The 25,250-nt window shown below is 39.3% G+C and overlaps 1 protein-coding gene across 1 annotated transcript in view; it reads left to right on the top strand.

Moving 5' to 3' along the window:
- The first annotated feature begins 986 nt into the window (after nt 1–986).
- ABCD1 (ATP binding cassette subfamily D member 1) overlaps nt 987–25,250 on the top strand; it is a 1,029,542-nt gene continuing 1,005,278 nt past the window's right edge. Inside the window, exon 1 of the mRNA XM_044080111.1 lies at nt 987–2,080. Within this exon, the coding sequence (XP_043936046.1) occupies nt 1,166–2,080 (915 nt within the window). The 5' untranslated portion in view covers nt 987–1,165. The remainder of the gene's footprint in view (nt 2,081–25,250) is intronic.

Below are 25,250 nucleotides of genomic sequence, written 5' to 3'. Positions count from 1 at the left end.
TGAGTGCATTCCCTCACTATCCTTTATCACCCTTACCTGCTGTACATCTTTGCCAGCTCGGTCCCTCTGTCTAGCCAATCGGTCCTTTTCTCCCTCTTTAGCATCCATACTATTGTAACTTATTCTCAGTGCTGTTATTCTTCAGTACATTTTTTCACACTCATGTAATTCCTCTGTTTTGGACTTGTCTGAAATGGACTGCAAAGTTCAGCACACTCAAGAGTTTGGGCTTCTGGGCATGCATTGGTTAAATTAATAAATAGCTAAGAGTACTGTCATCTAATTAAAAAAAATGAATAAAGTTTTTAGTTTCAGTTCTGCAGTAAGGTTGACACCTTTTTATTGCCTAAAGTGGGATGTTTTTTATGGAAATGTAATTATGCAGGAGAAACCATAACAGCAATCAGTGCAGTAGACTGGACTTCACTTTGTTACTTTTACAGAATGAGTTATTTTTTTTGTTTCATATTAAGGTTTTTCATGTATAGAATAACGTTTTTATGCAGGTGTTAGAGGAAACTTACAATTTTCTTTCTCCTAAAATGTCAGGACATTTGTAATTTTCCATGTGTTTCCACAGAATGCAGCTGCACAAACTGGGACTGTCCTACATAAAGCACACAAGCTCTGTTTTTGTTAAGAAAAAAATAAAATAACTGCATACATTCTCTCTCTCTCTCTGTCTTTCTCATTGTCTCACACACACACACACACACACACACACACACACACACACACACACACACACACACACAGTTCAAGTAATCTTTGTTGATTCTTAAATTACAATGAGGTCAGTGGAATGTTTATCACTGTTGTTTAATAGCTCTCTTCATGCCCTACTCTTGCTTTTCCTGTTATGTTTGTTTAATTCCTTTGTCAGTGCTGTAACTAAGCTTTAAAAAAGAGATATGGCACTCAGTAAGGAAATAGTTTTAGCTGTGCTTAGCCTTTCTGTTTACTGCTAGCTGCATTGTGGGCTACAGGAGGACTTCCTCATAAATACTAGAAAGACAGTGAGTGAGAGAGAGAGAGTGTGTGTATGACAGGAAATTGCAGTTTGCTGAAAGCAGCTGAGCTACATTTCAACACAGTAAACCAGCAGAAATCTAAGATGCTGACGAGTAAAAGAGGTTAACTAACAGCGTTCCAGAAGGCAATTAGCATGTCTCAGATTATTTATCCTGCTTTACAAGGCCCTTGTAAAAAATCCTCATTAATCAGAAGGGCAGCACTCTTTGCACTGACAGCATATGGGATCAAAACTCTCTACCCTTTTGTTTATAAAGCATTTTTAAAGAGAAAGACGCAGTTGCTGAAGTCCCAGCCTAATGGGACCCCAAAGGGATCTACTGAAAACCAGGGTACAGCCCCTGGAGTTAATAAAGACTTTTTACGCAGGCTAGTCTACTTGCTTAAAATACTTTTCCCCAGGATCCTTTGTCACGAGTTTGGGCTTCTTGGCATGCATTCAGTTGCTTTAATCTCAAGAACTTTTTTGTCAATCTATGTAGCCAGCTTAGATGGTAAGATTGTTAAAACTATTGTAAAGAAAACACCCAAAGACTTTATCTTTGAATTGACTAAATGGTTGCTAATAGCAATCCCTGCTACCTTTGTGAATAGTGCCATCCGCTACTTGGAGGGTAAACTGTGCCTGGCATTCCGTACACGGCTGGTGAACCATGCATATAAACTTTACTTCAGTGATCAGACATACTATCGGGTCAGCAACATGGACAGCAGACTGGCCAACCCTGACCAATCGCTAACTGAAGATATTGTTATGTTTGCTGGCTCTGTGGCTCACCTTTATTCTAACCTTACAAAGCCCATTCTGGATGTCTCCTTGACTACTTATACACTTTTGAATACTGCAAAATCCAAAGGTGCTAACACTACTTGGCCTTCCTTCATTGCTGGGCTTGCAGTCTTTGTAACAGCAAAAGTACTGCGGACTTGTTCACCTAAGTTTGGGAAGCTTGTTGCAGAGGAAGCAAAGAGGAAAGGAGAGCTACGGTACATGCATTCACGAATCATCACCAACTCAGAAGAAATTGCATTCTATGGTGGACACAAGGTATGCAGTTTGCCCTTTTTCATGCAGTGAGACACAAATCTAATTTTTGTTTTAGGAGAGATGATTTAATAATTCAGGATTTTAATGTTCTGACTCTGTTAAATAAATTGCATGCAAGCTTAGAAAGCCAGAGTTGTATTAGATGCTGTAAAATTGTTAAAAGCTGCATTCTCTGTAGCTGTGTTCCTGGTACTAAAAAGAAGTCCACAGCGCAAATATTGCTTAATTTTATCAAGAATATGTATTTGCTTCAAGAATAGTAAACTAACAAAGTTTGTATTTTGCAGAAAATTGTCTTTGCTGTGTGCATTCCAGTTTACAGTTCATTGGTCTGTATATTGCAGTGAAGTAATATGTGCGATACCTAAGAATGTTACATAATAAAACTCAGTGGGGTGGTTTTGTTTGAGAGGTGCAGGCATTTTTTATGGTAAACTTGGTTCACTGATACAAGCAGTAAAGAGATGTTATTTTACAATGTGCTTGCTGATTTGTCTTGTGTATTTTTGATGGGCTCTATGGTTTGGATATTATTAATGTGTTATATTTACAACCTGCTGTCCTGCCATAGTAATATAATCTTTGCCTGTATAATACTTCAGCTGCTGCAGTGCAATTGAGTAGCAAAACTACCAGCAAATTCTGTTTAGACCAATGACGTCCTGGAAGCATAGAGCTCCATCTTTACAAAACAGTGTTGGTAAAACTCAAAATATATTATACATATTTTGTTGTTGTTTTGGTCCGTTCCTCCTGCCAACCATCTAATGCATACTTACCACTAATGATCCTTTCATTCTGCATATCCTACTAACCCCTTAACATCCCACTCCACCCTAATGGAAGGCTTCCAGATAGGCTTTGCCATACTGAGTGTGTCAGTATTCAGGATGACTCTGATAACAGGCAGACCTCAACAGTCATCACCCTGTATGGTGTTGGACCTTTTTTGTTATCTATTTTTGAATGCTACATGCCCCAAGATGGTCAGCGTGCAGTGCATATAATGCTGGTCTTTTATTTTCTTCATGATTCTGAGACTGTCTTACATGTCATTATTATGCATTCCTAGCTGAAAATTACATACAAACAGGGCAAAGCCTCTGGTGCACCATTTGTGGTGTTAAGAGACTTTCTTCCTTTGAGGTTAGAGATCAGGCCATCAGCCAGTCAATTCTGCCTATTCTGGCTGAATTCTCAGGAACTGGATCCCCTACTTGAATATGGTTGATGAGTTGGTTTGCAGAAAGAGGACAGAAGTGTCTGATTTTGAGATTGAAGGGGTTGTAAGGTATTTTGAGAGAATGCAATGCAGGCTGAAGCTTAGAAACCAGATTGAATGCTTTCAAAAATATGGAAATGGAATGAAGGTCAGATTTTTTAATGTATCCTTATAACTAGTGTCAGGGATTTCTGAGTACAGAAGGTAGTCACATTGTATTTGTATTGGGTGTTTGTGTGTGTGAGAAATAATCCAAGAAAACATAAGACACTGACTTGACCTCTGTTTTGGAAGGCTGATGAAAGAGTTGCTGAAAAAGAGGGGTGATTTTTGATAATGACAGTATGGCAAATCCAAGACAGGATAGATTTATAGGGGAAAGCAGGATCTGTGACATAAAAAGATGCACTCAGAATCAATTAATAGCTTGTGTTCAGAAGGAGTCAGTCAGGGAGAGATGTGAGTAGTTGAGGCTGACTCCCTCATCACAAGGGATGGGAGTCTATCTCCTACTACAGGACCATGACCTGAAGAAGCCTAGCACTATGCTTCTCTACACAGAGACTTAGGACACACTCCTATCCAGACAGATCACAAACACCATCCGAGCATTGTGGGTGTACAGTAGTAGAGTGATATTGGGATCATCGCAAGAGTGTCTTAACCTCTTCGGTTCTCACTTCTCACTCCTCCTGTATTCTGATGTCAGGAGTGGGGATGAAAGAATGTACCAACTAGGGACATACTCAGAGCAGAGATGGGAGCCTAAGCAAATAATATTTTTGTTTTATTTTTATTTAACATTTGTTTACCGGGAAAGTCCAACTTGGAACAAAGCCAATTTTCAGCAGAGGCCCAGGGGAAAAATGCTCCAGATATAAAATAGATTTATAAAGGAAAGTTGTGTTAGTCTAATCTTTTACATTTTTATAAAGTTACTAACTACATAATTAAACAAGGGCAACTGCTAAACAACTTGCTACATGTTAAACATTGCATGCATATCACCCTTTCTTTTTGAATATTCCAAACCACAGACTCTTGATTTCTAGACTTAATGTACATTTTGTCCATTACATCTTACTGTCTTTCTAATTAATGATGTAATATGCCTTAATCTTAATTCCTAATCTTTGATTAATGTAAATAATTTAACTAGTATATCATCATTTATTTTTTTTTCATCTAACCATTGTGTAAATATTGTCAATTTGCCACTGTCTGTTTTTGGTTGTTGTCCAGCTCCAGACAAGTGGAGTATCTTAGGGTTCAGTCCTGGGACTGCTCTTGTTTGGCATCTACTTCTCTCAAGTACAGGCCAACACTAAGGGACTCCGGCTAACAAAGTTTGCAGATGACTGCAAACTGGAAGCCATTACTGAAACCCCAAATTATGTGGATATTCTACAAAAGGGCCTTACAGAAACAGATGCTTGGTGCCAGAGCCATGGGCTCAAGCTCAATGCCAAGAAATGTATAGTTATCCCCTTTGGGAAAAAAACATGTACCCATGAATTACCACATAGGTGGCAGTACACTAAACACCGAAAGTGTGATAAGAGACTTAGGGACACAGGTGGAAAGTGAAATCCTTCTATGTGGCACACCTCATCACTAAGGGCTTTTCATCCAGAAAAAAGAAGGTCATTGTCCCACTGTACTCATCTCTCATTAGATCCATTATAGAATAAACGCCCCGTTTGATATGTATCTCTCAAGACATCTGCAACAACTGGAAAGGCCGCAGAAATTCCTCACTAAAAGAATCGCAGGCCTAAAGCAGATGCCCAATGCTGACCACCTAAAAAAACTCCAGCTATACTCTTGTCGCATATCATCTACTCAGAGGTGATCTCTGTTTAGCATACAAGGCCATGTCAAACCCAGATTTGTTGGACATGCTACACTTAACCTTCTCATCTCAATGAACAAAACATGCTGGAGGGATAGCCTTAGCTATATGGGTCATATTTTGTCAAGGATATAACCTGCATATATATTTTTCAAACATATACTGCTATTATTGAGATGATGAGGTATATTTGTTGGTGTTTTGTTTTCTTCCTCTGAAGTTGTGGGACTCGGAATATGGTTACATAAGTTGGTATATTATGGGTACAACCTCCACCACTGTACCCAGGGGCAGATTTCTTAGTTTTAGACAAAAAAAAAGTTTGAATTGGAAAATCTTTAAAAATTACTTTGAAGTTATGATTTCCCCTGGGGTGAATTATTTGAGTCAGTATAAACTAGTTGGAGAAGTTCTGTGTAGGGTGTTGGGGGGAGAGGAAGTATAAAAAGACATAAAAATATATTCCACTTTTTTATTTTGATTAATCATGCAGATTTTGTACAACTTGGGAAGACTTTTCAGATAATGGAGCTTTATTTTTAACACATTTTATTATATTTTGTAATTAAACCTTACTATACATGTACATTCATTTATGTTGAAATATTACATTTTGTAATTAAATCTTGCTATAAATGTACATTCCTGTTAAGATGCACAGTTTGTAGTTTGTACAATATATCAACTTTTACACACACGCACATGTCTGTTTTTGTGCTATACATATCCTCCACCTTATATATATATATATAACTGTGTGGACATCAGATCTTTACTCCATTTCTTCCTACCTTGTACCTCCCATCTGTTTATATAGCTTATTATTTTAGGAATATTTGGTAGATACTATTATTGTGGACTGTTAGACCACAGCAAAATATATAGTTTATGTAGTTTTGGAAGCCTTTACTGATAATGTAGCAAGGCAGAGAATAAAGGGCACAGAGATGGATAACTGAAATGGTATATTGGACAAGGTGTTTTTTGTATGGGGAAAAGCATCAATTTTAAAGGTGTTTACTAAATATCTGCTTGAGGGACAGATTACAAGGAAAGACTAGACTTGGCAGATAAATTGGCATTCCATTTATGTGGTACGAGAACAATATGTATCTTGAGAGTCTACAGAGTGAATGGAATGTTTTGACAGTGTCTGTGCTAAACATAGAGACAATTGATACCATGAAGTCAGAGAAGGTTAAATGAAAGAGGAGCACATGAGGTACAGCAACTGTGGTGGTGGGGTGGCACTAGTTATACATTTGAATTGATTTTATATAGTATTTTGCATTTATCTACTGCCTTACATGTAGCACCCTTCAGTTATGTAGCTAGTATTTCATCTTCCAACCCACCAAATGTACTCAAAACAACTCTCACTTTAACATCACAGCAAAAGACAACACCCAACAGAACACACCAAATTGCTAGGAGTGGAACTGGACAATAAACTAAAATTTGACATTCACATATCCATGACTATAAAAAAAGTCCACAAAAAACTAGAAGCGTTATACAGAAATAAGCAACTTCTCACCAAAGCAGCAAAGATTTCAGTAGCAAATTCCCACCTTATCTCCACCCTACTTTATGCCTCTCCAATACATACCAACCTGAGGCAATGGGATCTAAACAAGCTAGAGACCTGCTACAACAAAATCGCCAAATTCGCCACAGGGGCATCCTACCATAGTCACCACTGTCTCTCACTTGCTGAACTGGGCTGGCTTGAACTCCCTCACCTCCTTCAATGGTATCAACTCACACTCGCCTACAAACTAGTAAACCATCCGCTAAATGTCCCATCCCTCCAGAATCTACTCCAACCCTATCGCACCACCAGACCACCAAGATCCAGCAACAAAAATCACTTGTAGATCACTAAAGCCAATAACTCTGCTGGTGAAGCACTATTCTCTTGCGCCATACCCAAATTATGGAACTCCCTCCCACTCACAATTACCTCTGTACCATCATGCACCCACTTCAAAACTTTACTAAAAGTGCACCTAAAACATGCTGGCTATGCCCTTGCAGCCCCACTCTAATATCACCCACCCCATCCAACCACTACCTTTCTTTCCACCCCACTAACTACCTTGATTATAACAAGCTTAGATGCTCATAAGCCTACTACTTATTATACAGCAGGAACTTCTTATTGTAACAATTGTTAATGTCTGTTATGTACTTCGCAGATAAAGGTTCTAGTTGTCTACTGATGTACTATGTTCTTCGTCTGTAACTGTTTATAATTAATTGTTATGTTAATCAAATTGTTAATCGCTATGTAAATCCAATGTAACTACTGTCTGTATATTTTAACTGTGGAGCTTTTCTCCCCGGGCCTCCACTGAAAATGGACCTACATCCAGTCGGACACTCCCGGTCAACAAATGTAAATAAATAAATAAATAGTATATTAACAGAGACCCTGCAGTTTTTCCATTCCTAGAGAAGGAAAATGCTGTTTCCCTGTCTGACCCCAACCATGAAGGTTCATGCCTAAGGATGTCTCACTGTGTTCACAAAGATAATTGTACAACTATGGTGATAAGTGAGCTTCAGGCCACAGTTTGCTTGGTAATGTGTAATGCACTGACAGGGCTTGGCTCATCTTGTGTATCTTTGAAGAAAGCTACTTTGATATGTTTTTACACATATTTTTGCTTTACTTACATTTTTCTGTTTGAGTGCATTTTGTGTGGAGTCTGCATGTCCTCCGTGCGGTCGAGTAGCGTTCGACAGACATGCATGAATGGACGTGCCTTCATTGAAGGTTGGGCATCGGGCTGGCACCTCAGCACCCATAAAAACTCTACTGCCAATCATTAGCGGACCGGAGTTCCGCTGTGGCGACCCCTAACCGGGAAAAGCCTAAAGAACAACAACAACTAACATTTTTCTATTTATGTGCATGTTTGCCTTTTCATTCATTCATTGATTTCTGTTGTGTAATTACGTGTTTAGGTTTTGCTTGGTTTATTAAAAGTAGGCTATTGCCTAATGATTTCTAAGTTAAAAATGAATTTTGCATGTGTGTGTGTGTGTGTGTGTGTGTGTGTGTGTGTGTGTGTGTGTGTGTATATATATATATACACATACACACACACACACACACACACACACACACACACACACACACACACACACCACACTCTCTGTATAGATGCCTTGCCTTCTCAAGGAAGCCAAGACCAGTCAATTCAGGTATAAATGTGTGATACAGATACTAGGAATGCAGTATTGCCTTGTTACAGTTTGATTTGTAGTATTAGACTGGTACAGAGTGGTGCTGATGCTAGGTATGTATCATTGCCTTCATACTGTTTTACTGATACAAGTTCTTTATTGTTTGATGCCGATAGAAGGTACAGAGAAAAAAATCAATTAATGCATACGTGCATGCACACACACACACACACACATTATAATATATATATATATATATATATATATATATATGGGGAATAGATTATATTTGAACTGCTGAGAGAATAGATTTTGTTCTGCAACTGCTCTCTTCACTCAAGTAGATGGGAAAGCACAGCTTACAGTGTCTAGTAAACCCCAGCAGATGCTGGATGTCAGTTTATTTCTCTAAGTGAATGTATCCAGAATGAGGACAGATACTAAGACATGAATGACTTACATCTTTCTTCTGGGAGAAATACAAAAATTAAGAGTAGCCTCCATAGGATAAGGTGAAACTGTCCCACTTAACTAAGTCCACACTACCACCAGTTGCCTCCACAGACATATGCAAACCTCTCTGACTGGTTTCTAGGTACAAAATTTCTCAATATGTGAAGGCAAAGTTAAACAGAAAGGTAGAAAGCCAGTATGGATTAAAAGCTTAAATGTTAATGATAATGGAGCATCCAATGATTTGGGTGCCCAAACCAAACGTACTGTTGTTTCTACTCAGCCATCTACTGTAAATTCATCCAGAGAGGATGCTGCCATTTTGGGAGCTGATGATGGAGCAAATAGCTGGTTGGTGAGTCCTTTTAGGAATTATTTACAAGTAGACCACATGGGAGCTACAAATACTGTTTTACATCTGTGCCTACCAGAAGTGCTTGCAGTGAAGGAACGAAGGGGTCGCTCACAGAGCAGGGACAGTCAGAGCAAGAAATGGGCATTGCTGAATGGACAGCTAGAACTTGAACCTGTGGTGGGGAGCAAAATCCCATGGTCCTAATTGTGAACATTTCTTCTTCTGTTTTAACCTATGAACAACAGAAGGTACTGAATAAACGCTTATCTTTTTTCCATCTGAAGGATCTGTTCTATGTGATGTTTTAGCCAACTTGAGGCTTTTTGTACAGAACATTTCCTTGAAATTATTTAATGGGAATAATGATTTTCAACCATTTATTTTTAGGAAACCCAGTCAGTTTGTTTTGAAAGGAAAACATAAGAGAGATTTTTGTAATTTGACTGATGCACAATTTAAGACTGTTACGGATTTAGTTCTTATGGAAGATATATATATATATATATATATATATATATATATATATATATATATATATATATCAAAGACCAGCAAATAAAGGGGGTGCCATAGTAGTGATGGACACCATTGCTTCTGTTGAAAGTATGCTTTTGTTTTATCTGATGAATCCACGTGTACTGTTTGTTCTAAAGCTGATATAGAGAAGTTAGTTGAGAGTGTTTCGTCATCCATACATGATCTAGTAATAGAGGGGACTACTTTGTGGTGGAATTCCTGATTATTCCCACCATTTATGTCTCCCAAAAATACATAAATAATTAAATAATCCACCCTTGAGGCTGATTGTTTCCAACAGAGGGTGGACAACTGAACCTCTTTCTATATTTGTAGAGAAGCAGCTTTGTCCAGTTTTGAATAATGTGAATACTGTTTTAAGAGAGATAGAAATGTTTTACCATCTTTATTTGAGGGCCGAGTACATGTTTTATTATCTTTACTTGAGTGGTCAAAGATGAATAGTAGCGAAGATTTTTTTACTTTTTTTATTAACTATGTAATATCATTACTTACTGTGATACCGAATAATATAGGACTTAAATATGTTAGATGTTCAGTTTGTAATACTGACCATATTCATCTGATTTGCTCTCTTCTGTAGTTGATTTTAACCAATAATGCTTTTACATTTAATGATAAGTGGTATGTACAGAAGACAGGCGTGGCCACGTGCTAATAGCTATGCAAACATTGTACTTGCCTACTGGGAGCTATTCTATGCCTTTGAACGGAATAATTTTTTCTTGCAGTTTATTCTGTTTTATGCACGTTTGATAGACTTGTGTTTTTTTTTTTTCATTTGGATGGGTACTGCCTCCTTATTATCTGATTTTGTGGATTACTTACAACAAACTACTTGCTTGGTACATTTTACGTTTAATTCTTCCTCAGAATCTGTAGAATTTTTAGATGTTTCTGTGGTTAAATGTCAGGGTGGGTCGAATACTAAGGTTTAGAAGAAACCATGCAAGAAGTTTAGCATTTTACACAAAGTATGCATCCGCCTCATATCACAAAAACTATTTTAAGAAGTCAGTTTTTTAGGCATACTGTACTTAATGTGTGATAAGAACATATCTTCTTTTAATGAGCTTACTGATGAGTTTGTGGCAAGAGGATATTCTGCACTTGAGATTAGTGGAGCAAGAAAGGAGGTTTTAGCACACTGGAATGATCGCGCTAAACCCTATTTTTCTGACAACTGTAAGATAATGTTAGATAATGAGCACAATAAAACTGATAATGCTCTTAGTATGTGTGTGACATATTCCAGTGATACATGTTTGGTCTGTGATGTGGTTAGGAAACACTGGCACGTTGTCACATGCGATAAGTGTGGAGAGATACTTGATGACTTTCCTAGGTTTAGTGTTAAGAATAATAAGTCCATGAAAAAATATTGTACTATAAGCCCTTTAAGAAGACAGTGAATGGATCTGTTAGGAGAGGATCATTCTCTTGTGCCTCGTGTAGTATGTGTAGACATATTCAGACCGCAGAGTGTTACATATATCCTATTACTAAGAAACTGAAGTATGAATTTACATTTTTTGTGAATTGTAGGAGATCTAACTTAGTATATTTGGCAACCCACACCATATGCCATTGTTTTTATGTTAATAAATCCAAAAGTAAGGCAAGTACTACCACGCTGTATATGAAGTAACTTCACTTTATTAAAACAATAAAATCAGTATCATAAGCGCTTTCGGGTAAATCCATCATCAGATGATAAAACACTAGTAAAAACATAGTATCTGATATAGTACAACACAACCAATGGAAATCAATAGTTTACCCTCCTTTTTTGCTAGAGCTGGTTTTAAAGGGACACCATAATTTAATCTGGGTCTTTGTCAGCTCCCAGTCTAAGAATCCTTTGCATCTCTTTGCATTCAGTTTCATTATATAAGTCACCCATTCGTTGACTTCTATTTACAGCACATATAACCATAAAGGCAAGTACATGATCACTATGTAATTCTATATACTTGTACAGTGCATGCATTGTGTTCTTTTCTTAACCTTATATCTGATGGATGCTTAAAAATTCTATCTTTAAGTCTGCAATTTGTTTTTCCTACATAATATGCAGTACACTGTTGACAGTTCGCAATACAGACAACATTTTGTGTGTTACAGTCAGTATACATATTCAAAAAGTAATTCTTGTTGGTCCTGGGGTGCATAAAACAGTTACCTTGTAAAATGTGCTTACAGGCTTTACAATGTAGGCATGGATAAGGTCCCTTCTTCTTGATGCCTGGATTTTTAAAATGCATAGGTTCTTGATATAGAATAGCTTTCAAATTTGTATTTCTTTTAAAAAAATAAAGCTAGGTTGTGTTCCTACAACTTTAGTTATATTCTCATCTGTTAAAAGAATTCTCCAGTTGTCTCTAATTATATTACATATACCACCTATATCATTACTGTATGTTAAACTTATTTTCAAACCTTCATTAGCTTTTTGAACCTGTGCATCTACCTTATTAGGCCATTTTTTTACCTCTATGTAACCATGGTTTTGTACTTTGTTTTCTATAAAGACTGCTGTTGTCCATTTCCTTTTTCAGAAGATTTTTGCTATAACCTCATGCTTGAAAATTATTCTTTAAAGAGTCCAATTCCTGTATAAAGGAATTTTCATTCGTACAAAGTCTGGATATTCTACAGACTTGTCCCTTGACTATGTGTTGGAATACGTGTCTAGGGTGCATGCTGTCAAATCTAAGCATGCTGTTGGTCCAACAAGGCTTCCTATACAGTGATGTCTCTACCACCCAATTTTCTTTCTTAGTAAAACTAACATCCACATATTCAATAACTGAACTGGAATAATTCAATGAGAATCTGAAGAAACTGGTAGTAGACTCTAAATACTTAAAGGATGTTAAGTCTGATGTGGTGCCCCTCACGAAAAGAAAACATCATCCACAAATTTATTGTAAAAGAAATGTTTTTGTCTTTCCAATCATGTGCTGCCTCAAATATCACCATATCTTCTCAGTATGCCAGGACTAGGTTAGCATATGTATTCGCACAAGGCGTGCCCATAGCTATACCTTGTCTCTGGCAGTTAATACTTGGTTTGACAAAGAAAAACATTGTTTTCTAATACTAGCCTTAATAAGGAACATAACAGTATATTTTCATCTATATGTATATTCTCCTTTTTGTTCAGTATTTCTTCTATGGCAGTAATGCCATATCGATTTTCTATGACAGTGAACAATTTTTTTACATCTAGGGACACAAACATAGGAAATGTCACTGTTGTCTTGTAAATAAACACCCAATGATTCAAGACATGTCGCATTACCTTTCAAAATTCTAGGGAAGGTTTGTAACATTGGTTTGAGAGTACATTCTAACCAGATAGAAATATTTTCTGTTGCCCACCCCCTTCCCGATACTATAAGTCTCATGGGAGGTGTTATGGGATCCTTATGAATTTTTGGTAAGGCTTTAAAGACTGGGATAGTAGGATGTTGTATATATAAAAATGTCAGCAGCTCGTGGTCTATCAAACCAGTTTTTTCCATGTTAAATAAAGATTTGTGCACCTTTTGTGTGTACGAGTTCACCAGTGGTGGTGACAGCTGAACAAAAGTCAGTTTGTCAGCTAACAACAAATCTATTTGTGTGTTATAAAACTCCTTGCTAAGTACAACAACAGTACCACCCTTATCAGCAGATTTTATAACTATGTTGGTATTATTTAACTCGTGCAGTGCATTTCTATGTGGTTGGTCTAAGTTAAAATACATAGATCTATGTGTATTCTGTAGATACTGTTCAATTTCATGTTCACATGATTTAACAAACAACAACAGTGCAGGATTTAAAGTAGGTGAAAAAGGGCTAGGTTGCTTCAGTACATGAGGTGTTTGAACACTGTTAGTGTCATTAAACATTTGCTTCAACATTACATTCCATGCAAAGTATAGCAGCTCAGGTATTAGAGTGCAAAAATCTGTCCCTGTACTTGGTACAAAATTTAAACCCTTGCTTAACACTGATAGTTGTAATTCAGAAAGAGAAATACCTGAAATATTATGAGCATTGCAAAAATTGCATGCATTATCAACAGTCAATTGGAGGTTCATCGTCTCTTGTAGTCCTTGTCCATCTGATGTGAAAAGCTCTTCTTCACCGGTGCTGGTAATGTGAAAAAAGAAGAAGAAGAAGAGGGAGAGAAGGAAGCAGGTGTAACAACAGATGCAGGCATTGTGGCACTTTCTTTTGGTTTGGCTCCCGTTGTGGAAAAGTCCGGCCTGTCACTTCGAGACTCGTCCATTTGGCTAGCTATAGTGCCCAGATTAATGTCCACAAATATTTCTCCTTCAGTCACTGTCTCAGTGACATTGGTGGTGCTGTTTCATTATTTTCTGTACTAAACAAGACAGGCCCCTGTGAATGAAGAGTGTTGGTCTGTTTTAAGTTTACAAAGTCCGAGCGTTCTTTTTCATGCTGTTGATTAGGTGCAGGTGTGGCTGCTACATCATTTGAAGCATTCCATGCTCTTTCTTGAGGGCGAGGCAAAACAAAAATGTTACCTGATGAAAAATCACAATAATTGCGTTGTAGTTTCTTTAACTTAACTTGTTGAAGTTTTATATCATAGTTAGCAGCTACACATAGTATGTCCATAAGTCTATTTTTATGGTGCTCAGTTTTGTAGTCTCTTTCCAGCTGAATACGTAGGTCATCAGCTTTGTTTAACAGTGCATCCTCTTCACGTTGAAAAAAGGAAATAAGTAAATTCATGTATGATTTGCTAGTTTGTAAGTTAATATGCTGCCAGCAACTCGGGATAGTGTTCCCCTTGTGCTGGCATGCATAAAACACGTAAGCCTCTTGGCACAATATTGTTCTTAAGACAAGCTTCAAAATAAAGTCTGTGCCATTGTAGGCATTTTAATTTCATTAATGTATCTTGCAAAGATGTCAATGACATGGTAAATTCAGTCTCACCTCTTTGCCTGTCTTGTGTAGCATCGGAGAGAAGAGTGGAAGTCCCAATGTCCATGTCCAACAGCGGATTTTGTAGCAAAAAAGATTTACTAGTCATGGTTTTGAGATACCTGTGTGGTACATAGCCAAGTTCAACATCCTCAGTCTGCTGGTCAGCCATGGATGTTTGGAGTCCAATAAAACAACAGCAAAATAAAGAACAAAAAGTAAAGGACTCCTTCCACTAAAAGTACTGCCAAAAAATCCAGATAGTAAATCCAAAAGTAAGGCAAGTATTACCATGATGTGTATGAAGCAATGTCACTTTATTAAAACAATAAAAGCAGCATCATAAGCGCTTTCGGGTAAATCCATCATCAGATGATAAAACACTAGTAAAAGCATAGTAGCTAATATAGTACAACACAACCAATGAAAATCAATATTTTACTCTCCTTTTTGCTAGAGCTGGTTTTAAATGTTTTTATGTTGGTAAGACCAATGGGGTATTGAGGGATTGCATACGCGAACATATGTATAGTATTAATAAGTGTGACAACAGAAACGCTTTGTTTAATCATATTTTATCTGCTGGTGCTGATCATATGTTTTAAATTTTTTGTTTTAGAGCGGTTTAATGTTGATGCTAGAGGTGGGGGACATAAGAACTAAGACAGAATTTGTTGAAACGAAGTGGATTATTGAAATGTTTAAATGAGTTTGTTCCTTTAAGACCACTATTGAGATTATGTGGTCTGAGGAAGTAGTTGTAGTTTTGAATCAGAGCATTTAAGTTGTGTTTGGTTAATTGATTTTACATCTGAAGAAGCACCCAGATAGGGTGTGGATGTGCTAATTCTTTTATTCTGTTTTTATCGTTTATTAAAGTTTAAATCTGCCATGTCAACTGGTTGTATTTATTTTCTTGATAAGGATTAAAAGCATGTTGGAAAGAATACTGGGGCACAGATAGCAAACCAGGAAGGGAATCCATTTGTTGCAAGACAAGGAAGGGGAAAATATAAAGACATATGCACTCATTGTTAAGTCAGAGGAATCAGAGCAATAACGTGTGATGTCCTTCAAGGATGCATCTGCAGTCCTAACATATGGGTTGTCCTGCCTCAGGCAGCCCTTCGGTCGGCCGGATTCCAAAGTCTGGGTCTGGCCTCGGCTGATGTCGCACTTCACCCGACGTCATAGCTGCTGGGGTATAAAGGCATCAGCCGACGCCATTTTCCTCAGTCTTTCTTGCCGCGTGGTGCCTGAAGCAGAAGCTGTTCGCAAGTGCCGGTCGGTCAGATCCAGAGATTTCTACTACTGAAGACTTCTAAAAAAGCTAAGTACCCCGTTGGGGACTCTTTCTTGCCTCAGCCGATGTCAGACAAAGTAAATAATTGTTTAACTTGTGGGAAACAAATACCTCATAAGGATTTCCACTCTTACTGCCTTCCTTGCTTAGGCCCAGACCACGACGTATCAGCCTGTCTAGCCTGTGCTTCCTTCAACCGACGGACGCTTAGATGTCGGTCGGAGTTTGCCAAAGAGTTTTTTGGTCCCGCTTTTGCATATAAAATGCCGTCGGAGACTCTGACTACACAATTAGCTAAAAAGCGCAAGGAAAAGGACCGGCACTCGCGGCCTGCAGTTTTGGCTGAAACCATGGTTAGGCCAACCGCGAGTGTCTCGGTTTCGGCTGAAACCGAGTCCTCGGTTCTCCCTTCGGCTGAAAGCATGCCACCGATAACCGAGGCCACACAGGCCATGGCTGAATCGGCTACAGAAATTACTGCTGCAGAAGCAGGCTCCCAGGATTTGTCAGATACTATTCCTTTAGACATCTCTACTCCTGCACATGGGGCTGCTAGACCCCCTGCTTCTATGTCTATCAAGGCCTTTTCCAGGGCTAAAGCAGCCAAAATTTCGAAGACTTTGCCTTCAAAAACTCCCTCTCACAGGCCTACCTCTAGTTCCCAGATACTCAGCCTTGCTGAGGACCTTATTTCTTTGATCAGGGGATCCCAACCTCACCCAGACAGGGCCTCTCAACCTCCTCCAGATAAGAGGCCTAGGACTGAACCCCCTGAACCTCTCTCTACAGACTACTCCTCGGATGGCTCAGATATTTCTGACCATCAGGAAGGCCCATATTCTCCTTATGAGGATTCTGATGCAGAAGACTCCATTCCTTCTGCTTCCCCTCCTGAAGAATTTTCTTTTGGGGAAACCCTACACTCTATGAGGGAACACTTCCAATGGCAGGGCCAGGATTTCTCAGATTCAAGGAAAAGGCTAAGGACTTTTTTACATTTACCACAGCATAGGCCTTTAGCCATACCTCCTGTACTATCAGTTGTTGATGATGCATATAATGATGCCAGTACTGCCCCTGATTCTCTCCCTCCGGCCCCTGCCAAGCCTGACAGATATTACAGGGTCCCGGACACTCACTACCACTTGTATAAGGCTCATGTTGCAGACCCAGAAACCATTTCTCAGGGCCCTAAAGGTGTTGCAGCTGCCTCTGCCAAAAACCCTCTTCCCTCTGAAAGGGAATCTAGAGCATTAGAGAGATGGGGTAAAAAGGTTTATACATCTGCTACTCTTTCAGCCAGGGCCTTAAACTGTCAATTTCACATGATTCAGTACCAGGAATTTTTGTTAGACCAGCTAAATAAAAAACTGTCCTCTCCTGAACCTATAGACCGTAAGTCCCTTCAGGATTTGGTACATAACTCTCAGCAGGTCAGTAATCATTTTTAAAATGTGGCTATGATGCACTGGAGGCTTCTTTTAGAGCAGCTATGACTGGAGCAGTGATTCGAAGGCATGCCTGGTTAAAAGAGCAATCCTTACCAGACCATGTTAAGTCAAAACTCCTAGATGCTCCTATGGAGAAACAAAGTTTGTTTGGCTCCCCTGCACAGGAGGTTCTAAAGAAAGTGGAAGAAAAAGCAAAATCTGTCCAAACAGTCAAGGATTTTTTGCAGGTCCAACCACCGAGGTTTAGCAGAAATTGGCCTTCGAAGAATTGGTCCTTTCCAGACACTCCCAGAGCACAGAGAGGCAGAAATAGATGCCCAAGAGGCAGAAGTCAATCTAGGGGTGCCTACAGGGGTCGTCAGTGGCAACCCGCCAACCAGAGAAGTGCTGCCACAGCTACGACTAAAACCATTTCCACAGGACAGACACAATGACTTGGCTCTGATTCCGCCTACCAGGGAACAACTGGAAGCACCCTTGGGCAGAAAGCTAGCCTTATTTTCAGACAACTGGCATTGCATTACAGGAGACAAATGGACTTTACAAACAATAGACAAAGGCTACAGGTTTCACTTCCATACTCTACCAAAAAAGAGAGGAATGCCAAACCTTCCACCAAGCCAAAAAACAGAGGCTCTAAAACAAATCAACAACTTACTAAGGATGAGAGCAATAGAAAAGGTACCATCTATGGAACAAGGCCAAGGATTTTACTCCAGACTATTCCTTGTACCAAGAAAAGAAAATCAATGGAGACCTATTCTCGACTTGTCCGCACTGAACACATACCTCATTGTTCCAAAATTCAAAATGCTGACCCTCCAGCAACTTCTTCCCATGTTGGGCAAGGAGTCTTGGCTGGTGACTCTAGATCTCAAGGAGGCATACCTGCACGTCCCTATACGACCAGATTGCAGAAGGCACCTCAGATTTCTTGCAGGATCAGAGCATTATCAATTCTCAGCATTGCCCTTTGGCTTATCTACTGTGCCCAGAGTGTTCACGAAATGCCTGGCATCAGTAATTGCTCATTGCAGGCTTCAGGGAATTCAAATTTACCCGTACCTGGACGACTGCCTAATACAAGTGGACAACAAGTCAAAATTAACAAAGGATTTGGACAATGTCATTCAACTGTTACAAGCCTTGGGATACACAGTCAACATTCAAAAGTCAAGACTAGTACCATCCCAAAGGATAACATTTTTGGGTGCAGAACTGGATACAACAGCCCAAATGGCTTTTCTCACAGAGGAAAAACAAAAGCAACTACCAGTCTACTTCATGGCATTAACAACGCTAACTTGCTTACTGCAAGGAAAGTCCTGCAAGCCCTGGGTTACATGGCATCCTGCATAATATTGATCCCACATGCCAGGCTGCATATGAGGAAGTTGCAATGGTACTTAAGGAATGTATGATCTCAACACAAGCACAGTCTAGAAGCCCAGATTCCAATTATTCCATGCCTGAAAAAAGAATTCCTGTGGTGGGCTCAGGCCTGTCAGATAAACAGAGGATTGCCTTTCCACAAACCACATCCAAGCCAGACCATCACCATGGACGCCTCAGACCTAGGCTGGGGGGCGCACATGGAAGACAAGTGTATACAAGGCCTATGGTCCCAAGACCAGCTGAATCTACACATAAATCTAAAGGAGATGCTGGCAGTGAAACATGCAATCCAGGCATTCAGACCATTCATCCAACAAGGTCAACTGCTTATAAGGACGGACAATACCACAGTGATGTGGTACATCAACAAACAGGGAGGTACACACTCTTACCCTCTATGCCAGATGGCAATGGGCCTGTGGGATTTGGCTCTGAATCTCAACATTCAACTACAGGCCAAATTTGTACCAGGAAAAGAAAATATACTAGCAGACACCTTAAGCAGAACTACCACGGATGCTCACGAATGGATGCTGCATCCAGATATCTTCAAAACCATAACAAAGAAATGTGGAATGCCAGAGATAGACCTGTTCGCCTCCCCACACAACCACCAATTGAAGAAATTCTGCTCAAGAGTATACCACCCACTTGCCTGGAGGGTGGACTCCCTTTCATTCAGCTGGAAAAACCTGACAGCATATGCATTCCCACCTCTTCCTTTGATGAACAAAGTTCTATTGAAGATCAGGGAGGAACAGCCAAAGGTAATCCTGATAGCTCCAGACTGGCCAAGACAACATTGGTACCCGCTTCTGAGAAGCATGTCTCGGGCACTCTCATGGCCTCTACCTCTATGTCCATTGCTTCTATCACAGAACAACTACAAGACCCTGCATCCAAACTTGAAAACACTGCAGCTAACTGCTTGCAATATTGCATAAAACAAAATCAACCAGATTTGTCTCAGAGGGTTAAGGACATTATCCTGGAGGCTCGCAGACCCTCCACAAGGAAAACATATTCAGCCAAATGGAAAAGATTCCTCATTTGGAGTGCAGCAAAGGGAGAAAATGTCTCATTGGCAAACAGCACACATCCTGGAATACTTAGCAGAACTGTTCCACAATGGCCTGTCCTACTCCTCCATTAAGATTCATGCATCAGCAATTTCAGCAGAGTACAACATGGATCCTCCGGTCTTCTCTCATCCTCTACTCAGGCAGTTCTTGAGAGGAATCAAAAACGTAAAGCCTCCAAGGAAACCACCTCTACCTGCATGGGATCTCAACTTTGTGCTGGAAAAATTAACACTTCCCCCTTTTGAACCAGCAGCAACAGCAGACTTACAGTACTTATCTTGGAAAACTGCATTCCTGCTAGCAATCACTTCAGCAAGAAGGGTGTCTCAGTTACAGGCATTAATGGCAGTCCAGCCTTTCCTTATCTTCCATCAGGATAGAGTGTCTCTGAGAACTAATCCTACTTTTATGCCAAAGGTGGTCTCCAGAGTTTCATTGAACCAAGCTATTCATTTACCTACATTCTTCCCCAACCCACAGAACAGGGGGGAAAGACTACTACACACCTTGGATGTACACAGACAATTACGCTACTATCTGGACAGAACTAAGGCCAGCAGAAAAGCTGACCAGCTTCTGGTAGCATATGCAACAGGAGTGCAAGGAAAAGCAATTTCAAAACAGACAATATCAAAATGGATAGGAAATTGCATTAGATTCTGCTACTCTTTTCATGGAAAGACAACTCCTGAAAATATCAGGCCTCACTCCACAAGAGCTACAGCCACCACTACAGCTTTCCTATGAGGAGTGGCTACCAAAGACATTTTAGAAGCTGCTACTTGGAGCTCCGTGCATACATTTGCCAAGCATTATAATCTTCCTTTATACTCCAGATCCCGAGCAGGTTTTGCAACTGCTGTTTTGCAAGGGATCTTAACTACACCATCATTATCTTAGTGCCTCCTCCCCCAGTTTGGCTATGGTATTCTACCCATATGTTAGGACTGCAGATGCATCCTTGAAGGACATAGTACAATTTTGTACCTACCATAAATGTAGATGTCCGATAGGTATGCATCTGCAGTCAGGATTACCCACCCTCCTTCCCCTCTGTGGTATTCCTAGGGTACTTACCCCTCTTTTAGCTAGCTGGGGGAATCTATTATGGTGTATTTGTTTGTATGTATATATATATATGTATATATTTTTTGCTCTCTACTGTTTGGAATTATCTGCATTTATCCAAATTTAGCCTTCTTAGAGGGCACGTGGCATCTGGGGCAAGAAACACTGAGGAAAATGGCGTCAGCTGATGCCTTTATACCCCATCAGCTATGACATCGGGTGAAGTGCGACATCAGCCGAGACCAGACCCAGACTTTGGAATGCGGCCGACCGAAGGGCTGCCTGAGGCAGGACAACCCATATGTTAGGACTGCAGATGCATACCTATCGGACATCTACATTTATGGTAGGTACAAAACTGTACTTTCCACTTCATTCAGGGACAGTACACATGAAGAAAAATAGAAACTGAGTCACTGCAGACCTTGACACAATACAGAAAGATACTACAAGGCAGCATTCTCTGAAGCTGGTATAAGCTTATTTGAAGTAACAGGATACTTCAGGAAAGAAAAAAAGTGTGATAAGTGAAACTTACAGGCTCTTCCCTCAAACCACATTTTCACACTTTTCACATTTGGAACTTGCATTTTTCCTGTTTCTAATTGCTGATCTTGTGATATTTTTCCCATTTTAACTTCATTATTTTCAGTGAAAATCCCCCCCCCCCCCAACTTGGATATACAGTTGGTGAATGGTATACTTTTAAAACATTGCAACATACTTTCTGTGTTATGTCACTGAAGACTGTTTAGTTTATTCTGTTAAAGTTCAAAAACCTGAATGCCTTTGAGTGCACTTAAGTTGCATCATCATAGTAGGTGGAGACAAAAACTGAGTTAGTGAGAATTTGAAAGGAAAAAACAAAAAAGGTTGGCCTTAGTGATAACAGGATTGCAGTAGAAAAGGTAAACATCTTAGCAAATGTCTGTAGTCTCTGGCATGGATAGAAAACTGCCACAACAGAAGCATAGACCACACCTACTGTTACTAGAAAACATTGTCTTCACTTAGAATTGAATTCAGCCACAAACTACGTAAATAAGAGTAAAAAAATGACCGGATTTGTTGGGGAAAGTGTAATATTTACCCATGAATCAGGAGGAGGATGACTGAATTTGACAACAGGCTTTTTTTATGTTTAGTTTGAGTCAAAGTACAAAATATTGCTTAACAAGGAAATTGATTTACAGACAACTTTACTGATTCCTTCCCCTAACATAGTTTTTGACCCAGGAGTTCCAGTGTCCTTTCTGGGTATAGCCTGCTGATGATTGGGACAAGAGTTGAACCGAGGATGGCAGCCATCTATGGGCCCTGTTTTTTTCTTTTCTTGTATGCCTTCTACCTGCTGAGAAGCAGCTAAGATGCAAGGCCTCTTATGCTGCAACTTTATAATATCATGCTTCTGTACTCCATGGTCATCCTTGACTGAAGCACTGTGTGCTCCTAGGCAGGCTGTCTCCAGAGTCTCAGTGCTGTGGGGCTGCACATCCAGCCACTACACTGTGTCCTGCCCTGCTTTGGTCTCAACACAGCAGAACTCCATTCAGATGGATGAGCCAATCACTCTTACCCACCCCATTCCATAGTTCTTCTTATACACATGACTGCTAATTAGATCTGTGTCACCAGCACAGCAGTCAGGGGTCTGTTCCTGTTTACCATGGATATAGCAATACGTACACCACTTTCAACAGGCCAAGGAAGAAGTCTGTGGGAACTTAAACACAGAAACATAGAAACATAGATTTCTGTCACCACATAATAGTGTGATCCACCTGATATGCACATTTCTTGCATAAACTGAAGTTTCTTCTTATTTATCACTGTATCCACCTATCCTAAGCCCTTGTAAAAATGGTTTTCTACATTTCCCATGAATTCATGCAATCATTCCTTGTTTTTTAAACTCATCGTCTGTTTCTGATCTTACTGCCTCTTCAAGAAGACTTTTTACATCTTATGTCATCCTGTCTGAGAAATAATACTTCATTGTCTAGCCCATATAAGCTGCTTATGTTGCATTTTTAAGTAGTGCTCTATTATTGCCATGATTTGTGGCTCTTTTTAAATTGTGTGCACCATTTGTACTCTGGATTCCCTTGAGGTATTTTGTAGTTTGTCACATTCTACCATCTCTTGTCCTGAAGACTTTATGCAATATGCATGTCAAGTGCTTTTAATCTATGTACATACGTCACACATCATCCAGCATTCTAACTCTCTTTTGAATTGCTTCTCCACTGGCCGTCTCATAACTTTTTATCATATTTTCAAAACAGTGCACATTATTCCAGAGATGTCTCACCAAAAGTCGTCTTCTTCTTTCGGCTGTTCCCATTAGGGGTCGCGACAACGGATCAAACGTCTATAAGGAGCATAATTCTGATTTTGTACTGTGATGATGCTTTTTTTGCATTGTCTTGTACTTCCAAAATTTCTGTAAACTTCCTTGCTGCTTTTTTTTAAATCATACTTGCTTGTCTTCACTTCATCTAACATGACTACTTCCAAATTACTTCCCACTTTGGTTGCTGCATCTGCCTCCCATCAGTCCACTTTTCTTCCCTTAGGTGCACTTTCCCTCATGTGTTCCTCTGCATTTATTTAATATTAAATTCAAGATGCCTTATTTTCAGATCATTATCGAATGTCACTAAGTCTGTCTCTATTCTTTCTGTGTCTTTCTTTTGTCAGCTCTCTTATTGAACTTTATGCCATCAGTAGAAAGCTGAACTTTTCCTTGTTTCCAAGCCTACTACAGGGTCACTTAAAAGGCATTTAAGGACCAACATCAGTGATAACACCATTAGTTGCCATCATTTCATGTAAGTAAACTCTGTTTACTATATCCCTTTGTGTCCCATTGCCTACCCCATGTTTCTACAAGTGCTTTTACCCAAGGACTCACTCCAAGACTATTTAATTGGTTTAACTTCTAGGTGATGCTGTTATCAAATGTCTTGCTAATGTCCAAGTAGGTTATATCTGCTCTTCTTTTCAATTATAATCTCTTGCTTGCAAAACTCTTGTGTTGATAAGAAAAAGACCATCTTTGATAACCTTTAAGACTGATAATTGCTGGCATTAGGACTGCTCACTAGACAGAATCCTCACAGGCTGATTGGTCTGTCTCCCCTTCCCATCATGCACTACTTCTTTCCAGGACTTTTTTCAAATCTGTGACATAGAAGAAAATGGCCTCAGGTTGCCTTTGAAGCAGAATTATCTGAAAGAAAATCTGAGTGTGTTAGCTCTGTTTTTCTTCCTGTTACTGTACTGTTTCTTTCATAGAGGCCTCTTCTGCAATTATTTGCCTTTCACCTTCTTTTGCCCCACTGGACCTACAGTAGTCCTTCTGCCTTTCCTTGAGACTTTTTTTATTCCATAAGTGTGCCTGTAGCTGGGCCATTTCCCAGCTAATGGACATACTTTTTTATTTTTTGCTTTTACTGTCTCAACAAATCCCATAACATTTCTCATTGTTCTGTTTGTACACTTCAACAAATCATATGGTATAGGAGAAGGAAGGCATGTGAAGCTATCTTGATCACCAGATCTCTTTATCTTATCTCCTTTCCAAGGTTTTCTCCTCTCTCAAGATTTAATGAAGATTGACCCATATTAGAAACTAATGTATACATTGTACATTACACTCTGCATGATTGTACATTGCACTGTGCTTGTTCACTAGAATATGTGCACATGTATATTTTTTCATATAATTAGTTTGAAGTACTTTATTGTTGCTTACATTTTTGTATTTTTTGTGAAATGTTTGTATTTCACCAGGGCTAAGCCTGAAATTGGTCAGTACTGATCAGTACACTACCCTAGTAAACAAGCATAAATAAATAATTACCCCATTCATGCAGAATGACACATTCTTAGACTTTGGATATCACAACCAGCGGTTTAGGTTTCCACATGTTCCAGCTCTAGAAAGAATTCTAGATAAACTTTACTAGAAAACAATTTCCTTTTGGATATGTCCTCCCATTACTATAAAGGTTCTCTCAAGCTGCATTTTCAAGGAAAGTCCTTTTCAATGTTAATGGTGAAGGAATTTTGTCTTTCTTTAGAAGATACAGTCAAGATCCCCTCAATTATTGTAGTTCAGTCCATTTCACTTACTCTGGCTGCTCTTCAGTTCCCTTCTGCCAAGTTCAGGTCTAAAATGTCTTGTTCATTTATATTATCCACAGTTTTATTCTTCCATTGATTATACTAAACTGGTGGCAGAGGTCCGGATGGAAAGATGATAAAATTAGCAAGCAAAGGAGAGTAGTATTGCTGGAAGTGAATTCATC

This window comes from Protopterus annectens, chromosome 8.part0 (genome assembly GCF_019279795.1).
Source record: "Protopterus annectens isolate FY-2018-M chromosome 8.part0, PAN1.0, whole genome shotgun sequence".
Lineage (NCBI taxonomy): Eukaryota > Metazoa > Chordata > Ceratodontiformes > Protopteridae > Protopterus > Protopterus annectens.
The sequence above is the reverse complement of the archived record's forward strand: the minus strand, read 5'-3'. Positions and strand labels throughout refer to the sequence as shown.